At 31.4% G+C, this 7,318-nt stretch overlaps 1 protein-coding gene and 1 pseudogene across 1 annotated transcript; both read left to right on the top strand.

Moving 5' to 3' along the window:
- The first annotated feature begins 1,747 nt into the window (after positions 1 to 1,747).
- LOC107059232 (germacrene C synthase-like) lies at positions 1,748 to 2,214 on the top strand. The gene is made up of 2 exons (XM_015305722.1): positions 1,748 to 1,883; positions 1,992 to 2,214. Exons 1-2 carry the CDS (start codon positions 1,753 to 1,755, stop codon positions 2,212 to 2,214), a joined length of 354 nt encoding a protein of 117 aa, XP_015161208.1. The 5' UTR covers positions 1,748 to 1,752.
- A 398-nt stretch (positions 2,215 to 2,612) lies between these two features.
- LOC107059231 (germacrene C synthase-like) overlaps positions 2,613 to 7,318 on the top strand; it is a 33,610-nt pseudogene continuing 28,904 nt past the window's right edge.

Genomic DNA, 7,318 nt, shown 5'->3' with positions numbered 1-7,318 from the left:
TTATCTTGATTATGGGAACGGTATAGTTCCAACTTCTTGTGCTAGTGCATTTTGTATGTATTGAACGGGACCAAGCAGAGATAGATATTTTAGACTGACTGATAAAAACATATTCTCTAAACTGTTAAATGTACTTATATTCTTAATCTTGATATAACGATTATGATCTGTATATATTAATTATCATTTTGATTTATTAAATGGTGAGATTCTGAGATGGATCAATATGTCTGGTAGTTTGGATGATAATAATATATATTGGTGAAATAATTAGTTAGTTGATGGAATCAATGTCTCAATATAGAGATTGATGATGCACCTATTTATGAGAAGCTTATAAGTTTTCATGTGTAAACCCGACCGGAAGATTTATGAATCTGGCACATGAAATAAGTTAAGTATTGCTCTAAAGGAAATTAATCTTTGAATTAAATTCGTCAGTAATTTAATTTATTGATTAGTATCTGTAATCTTAACGTGGGGAATTACATAAGTGTGTAATGGAAAATTTTGAAATATAAATAGAGGAGTGCAATTACGAATTTCTAGTGGAATGATTTGTAATTTATTATGGTAAGAATAATTCAAATTAATTATTTGAAATTATTTCCATAATAGGAAGTCTCATTTAATCGAATTATGTGATCCCTACGGTGTCCATATTTAAGTAGAACTCAGAATTCTATTTTCTAGTAGAAGAAGGAAAAGTAGTGTGCAATTTTTTTCAAGAGAGAAAAGAAACGTGGGTTTCTCTTCTTGAAAAAAAAGGAATTGAGAGAGTTCCCTTTTTGGACTGGGAAGAAATCTCTATAAGTAGGGATTCTTCTATTCTAGAAAGACATTCATTTTTCTATACGATAATTGTCCATCCAAGTATTGAGCAAGTTCAATTGTTAGTTTGGGATCACTGTAGACGACCGTATAGCTAGAGTTTGATTTGCCTCAAGATATCTGCACACACTTCAAGAGGTAATCCTTGAGTTAATTTTAAGAATGCTTTGTAAGTGATATATATTTGTGGTTGTTGTCTATATTCATGTATGATGTATGATTCTGAAATTCTTTTGTTGTGCATGCTATTTTCTAACAACTAATTCTAATTAATAAGCCTTGACTTATAATGTAGACTTAAGCAACCTATAACAAATAATTGAATCCTAAAAATTCAATTCAATGGACTAAGGTACATTATAAATAGGTCATCCTATTAGCATAACTTAAACCCACAAATTAATCTTGAAAAAAAAGCAAGAGAATAAAATACTTTTGAACGAGCAATGGTTGCTTCTTCTCCTAATAAATGTCGCCCCTTGGTAAATTTTGACCCAACTGTTTGGGGATATCATTTCCTTTCTTATACTCCTGTCAGTCACACATATTTCTTTAATTCATTTTTTTCTATGTTAATTGTTTTAAGACGTAACATAATATTTGATTAATTAACATATGATGAGTATTTTTCGGATGCAGGAAATTACTAACCAAGAAAAAGTTGAAGTTGATGAGTACCAAGAAACAATCAGGAAAATGTTAGTGGAAATCTGGTAATTGCACTCCATCCTTCATTGTTTCTCTTCGTTTTCGACTTGTGGGCCTTGATTGAGTCCTGCAAGTACTTTTAATAAGGTTAAATTTCTTATAACTAATAACGAACATGATGTTTAACCAGATGTGTTCAAGCAATTCACTGAACAAGATAAGGTTTAAGTAACTGAAGCCTTAAGTCAACCTATTCGCATAACTTTACCAAGGATGGGAGCAAGAAAATACATATCCATTTATGAAAATAATGATGCACACAACCATTTGCTTTTGAAATTTGCTAAATTGGATTTTAACATGCTGCAAAAGTTCCACCAAAGAGAGCTTAGTGAGCTTACAAGGTAGTACATTATTTGGTCTATATATCTTCTTTAATTAGGTGAATAATGATAATTTGGAATAAAAATGAAATGCATGCAACAATATCGTTGTTCTTGTGATGTATGTAGGTGGTGGAAAGATTTGGATTTTGCAAACAAATATCCATATGCAAGAGACAGATTGGTTGAGTGTTACTTTTGGATATTAGGAGTGTATTTTGAGCCAAAGTATAGTCGTGCTAGAAAAATGCTGACAAAAGTATTCAAGCTGATCTCAATTATTGATGACACTTTTGATGCCTATGCAACCTTTGACGAACTTGTGACTTTCACTGATGCAATCGAGAGGTAAAACATAAAAAAATATCACAAGTATATGAGAAAGTAAATATGATTTCCTAATGTTATTATGAAATATATATTTATATATATATTAAAAGGTGTAAGAGTTAATTAGCTTGTGGTTTTGATGAAATATTAGATGAGATGCTAATGCAATCGATTCAATACCGCCATATATGAGATCTATTTATCAAGCCCTTCTAGACATTTACAGTGAAATGGAACAAGTGTTGTCAAAAGAATGTAAATTGGACCGTCTATACTATGCAAAATATGAGATAATATTATTGTTTACCTAACCCACATAAATATTTCAATTAAGGAAACGTTATCATTCCAAAAGATTAAAAAAATAATATACTAGCTAGTACTAATTGTCTAGCTTAAATTACTCGTTATTATTTTTAGATGAAAAAGTTGGTGAGAGCATATTTTACGGAAGCCCAATGGTTGAACGACGCTAACTATATTCCAAAATATGAGGAGCACACGGAGAATTCACTTGTAAGTTGTGGCTATATGATGGGAGCAACAAATTGCTTGGTCAGTGTGGAGGAATTTATATCCAAAGACACTTTTGAATGGTTAATGAATGAGCCTTTGATAGTTAGAGCTGCTTCATTGATTATCAGAGCAATGGACGATATTGTTGGACATGAAGTAAGTACAACAATAAGTATAGACATAAATTATTAGTGAGATCTGAAACAGTAATTAAGATTCAAACTTTCATTAAATGTAAATAAACGAAACCTAATAGTGCTTTGACTTATAAAAAAACAATAGTACTTCTTATGTTTCACTTTGTGTGAGGGCCAAACTAATTACTCTCCTTTGTGAATTTTATTAGAGAATCGTTAAGTTTTTTTAGATAAAATTTATATATTTAAAAATTATATTTTTAAAAAATATCGTAAGTCACGACAATATAGTTCAAAATATTACAAAAGTTTCTATATTTTATAACAATAATTAAAAGAGAAAGAAAGAAAAGAAATAGTCCTAGTTGCTTGAAGAATATATTATGTTGAATAGTTTGGATTTGCTTCAAATATATCTGCATATGATACAAAAGAAACGCATATATATTGTATGTGTTGGATTTAATTACTTCAAATTCTTAAAAGTTAGTTAAGAAGCCCACAATATAATACCATAAATAATGTTTAAAATGTATTAATTATATATACGGAAGATATTAGAATTATTAATTTCATGTAGGTTGAAAAAGAAAGAGGACATGTAGCTTCAATTATATATTGAATGTTACATGAAAGAATATGGAGCTTCAAAGCAAGAGGCTTACATTAAATTCCAGAAAGAGGTCACCAATGCATGGAAGGACATAAACAAAGAATTTTCCATCCAACTGAAGTACCAATGTTTGTCCTTGAACGAGTTCTAAATTTCGCATGTGTGATGGACACATTATATAAAGAGGAAGATGGATACACAAACGCCAAAGGCAAACTTAAAAACATGATTGACTTGATATTGACTGAATCTGTCAAAATATAAATATAATGATGAAATTGCACCTTCATCATTCAAATATTCAGAGCAAAATAAGGCATATACAATAAATGGAAGACGTTTAACATGCCATTCATAATATATGAGCTGTTAATTCCTGGGAATGTTTGAAATAAACAAGAGTTGTTTTTAATTTACTAAGCAAAAGTGTGGTTGGTTTGTCTTTTTTTTTGTCATGTTCATTTTCAAAAAATATACAACACTTAAGTTGTATTAAATCCTGTTTTATTTCATTTCCAGCTTGTTTGGATGATTGTTAATTATCATCACTTTATAATGTATTGTATTATTGTCGTAATAAAGTTTGACTAAATTGTATCTTTGTTACAGTTATATAACTTTTAATTTATTTAGTTGGATTCATGTATTGTACTGTAATAATAATTATTAAGTTTACTAAAATCCCCATCGTTATTGTAAATATTAGATTCATTAATACGAATTAGGATACAATCAAACCAAACGACAATTACAAAGAAAAGTCAACAAATAAGAAACTAGATGCATCCATTCTGCATGTGTTCAATGTTAAAGAATAAAATAGTCTTATAAATGGCTGATTAAACAAGTGACCTCATTATATATAAAATTTGACCATATAACTAAAACTCTTTTTTTTAACAATACATTTTGCTTTTGAAATTTGCAAAATTGAATTTTAACATGCTGCAAAAGTTGCACCTAAGAGAGCTTATAGGATAGTAAATTATTTGATCTATATAATTTTCTTTAAGCAGATGAATAATGGTAATTTGAATTTAATAAAATTCATCGATATTATAATAAAAAATAGCTCTTAGAGGCAATAAATATATATATTAATAAAGAGAGCGTCAAAACCTTTACTGACATTACAAAGAGTGTCAATTACTTCTAATACACTGTCGGAGATAAGATTTCCATCAAGGGGGTTCAAAGAGATAAGTAAGCACATTATAGTATTGAGGGTTGGGACGGGTCAGATATAAATGGGGCAAATCAGATATATACGGGTCAGATCAAATTGTTTGCAACAAATTTTAAAATGACAGAAAATAAATTGCAATCACAATAAAATAAGAAGAAACATAACTTTATTGATAAAAATAGTGCGGGTACAATTCTGTTCCTCCCTTGACTCTACTCTCTTAAGATTTATCCATGATTCGAGGGCCGTTAGTGACGTATTTCTCGAACTAGGATGATTTAGATTTGACTTCTATATGAATATTCCATGACTTTGGTGGAATATTCGAGAAGTCTTTTTAAGAGAATTTTAGTACCATTTTATATAGGCATAAACTAGGGTTTAGGGTTGAGTAGCCTCCAAGAATTCAAATTGAAACTGAACACACCTTCTAGAGTCTCAGAATTGAACACGTCTTGTCGAGTCCACAAAATTTAAATGTCGATAAATGCCCCCTACTTCAAGGCTTGTCGGAGTGTAGACTTGATGAAACTCAAAGACGAGGCTTGAAGTACTCATTCTTACACCTTTGCATCTTCAGATTTGATTTAAGAGAGAAGAGATAAATGGCATATTTGGTCCCACTGGGTGTGCCAATTTGTTTGCAACAAATTTTAAAGTGACAGAAAAGAAATTATAATCACAATAATATAAGAAGAAACATAACTTTATTGATAAAAATAGTGCGGGTACAATTCTGTTCCTTCCTTGATTCTACTCTCTTAAGATTTATCCATGATTCGAGGGCCGTTAGTGGCGTATTTGTCGAACTAGGATAATTTAAAATTTGACCTCTATATGAATATTCCATGACTTTGGTGGAATATTTGAGATGTCTTTTAAGAGAATTTAGTACAATTTATATAGGCATAAACTAGGATTTAGGGTTGAGTAGCCTCCAAGAATTCAAATTGAAACTGAACACACCTTCCAGAGTCCCAAAATTGAACACGTCTTGTAGAGTCCACAAAAATTTCAATGTCTACAAATGTCCCCTGCTTCAAGGCTTGTTGGAGTGCAGACTTGATGAAACTCAAAAACGAGGCTTGAAGTACTCATTCTTACACATTTGTAGCTTCAGATTTTTCAGATTTAATTTAAGAGAGAAGAGATGAAGGGCAGATGTGGTCGCCAATTTGTTTGCAACAAATTTTAAAGTGGCAGAAAATAAAATGCAATCACAATAAATTAAAATAAGAAGAAACATAACTTTATTGATAAACATAGTGTGGGTACAATTGTTTTCCTCCCTTTTTTCTACTCTCTTAAGATTTATCCGTGATTCTAGGGCCGTTAGTGGCGTATTTCTCAAACTAAGATGATTTAGATTTGACCTCTATATGAATATTCCATGACTTTGGTTGAATATTCGAGACGTCTTTTAAGAGAATTTAGTACAATTTATATAGGCATAAACTAGGGTTTAGGGTTGAGTAGCATCCAAGAATTCAAATTGAAACTAAACACACCTTCTAGAGTCCCAGAATTGAACACATCTTGTAGAGTCCACAAAATTTCAATGTTGATAAATGCCCTCTGCTTCAAGGCTTGCCGGAGTGTAGACTTGATGAAACTCAAAGACGAGGCTTGAAGTACTCATTCTTACACCTCTGCAGCTTCAGATTTTCTGATTTGATTTAATGGAGAAGAGATGAAGGGCAGATTTGATCCCACTGGGCGTGCCAATTTGTTTGCAACAAATTTTAAAGCGACAGAAAATAAATCGCAATCACAATAAAATAAGAAGAAACATAACTTTATTGATAAAAGTAGTGCGGGTACAATTCTGTTCCTCCATTGATTTTACTTGTCACGACCCGAGTCTACACCCTGGACGTGGCCGACACTCAAGAACCATTGCTGGTCCCCCAAGCGAACCCTCATCTTGGCTGACTACAAGCGGAAAACTGATTCAAGCATACAAAGCTTAAAAACTGAAATAAGAGTTCATAAAACTTAAATACAAAGAAAACTCTATATAATAAAATATATACAACTCGCCAAAAAAGGCAACTTTAGTGTTTAAAACATTTAATAAAATAAATGATACAGACTTCTCAACTATACTGACTATCTATGAAGCCTCTAACTAATAAAGATTGAAGTCGGGACAAGACCCAGACATCCTAACAACTGATATAACTGAAAGGTAAGTGAAATCCTCCGGAAGCAAGGAGGCTCACCATAGCTAACTCAAACTCTCGGATGTATCAACGAAGCTCACGTTGATGATCCTGAATACCTGTGTCTGCATCATGAGAAAATGAAGGTCAAATGGGCTCATTACGTGGAATGTACGAGCATGTAAGGGGAATTCTAAAACATAACATAAGCTTGAACTTGATAAAAAGGAAACATACTTACCTCTTCTCAAACTTACTCAACTCAAGGAATACTCAATGATACTCAAACTTACTCAAGGAAAAGATACTCGACTCAGAGATATGATATTCGACTCTGGGTACTCAACTAAATATAAAGCAACAATACACATGCAATATATGGAAAGCTTTATAAAACAGTAAAAACAACTTAGTTCGTTAAAGAAAATGCAATAACAAACTCAACTTTACTTATATAATAAAGTAATATAGTTTCTGTGGGAGTTTCTCTAACCGACAACCATCACTTAAGA

Source organism: Solanum tuberosum, unplaced genomic scaffold (genome assembly GCF_000226075.1).
Source record: "Solanum tuberosum cultivar DM 1-3 516 R44 unplaced genomic scaffold, SolTub_3.0 scf00983, whole genome shotgun sequence".
NCBI classification, from domain to species: Eukaryota; Viridiplantae; Streptophyta; class Magnoliopsida; order Solanales; family Solanaceae; genus Solanum; species Solanum tuberosum.
Note: the sequence above shows the minus strand (reverse complement) of the source record. Positions and strands in the feature narration are given on the sequence as shown.

Bases quoted from the DNA above. Each gene is read 5' to 3' on its own strand.
- LOC107059232 (XM_015305722.1), top strand. From the start codon at position 1,753: ATGGGAGCAAGAAAATACATATCCATTTATGAAAATAATGATGCACAC. The intron at 1,884-1,991 runs GTAGTACATTAT...TGATGTATGTAG, and splicing joins GAGCTTAGTGAGCTTACAAG to GTGGTGGAAAGATTTGGATT.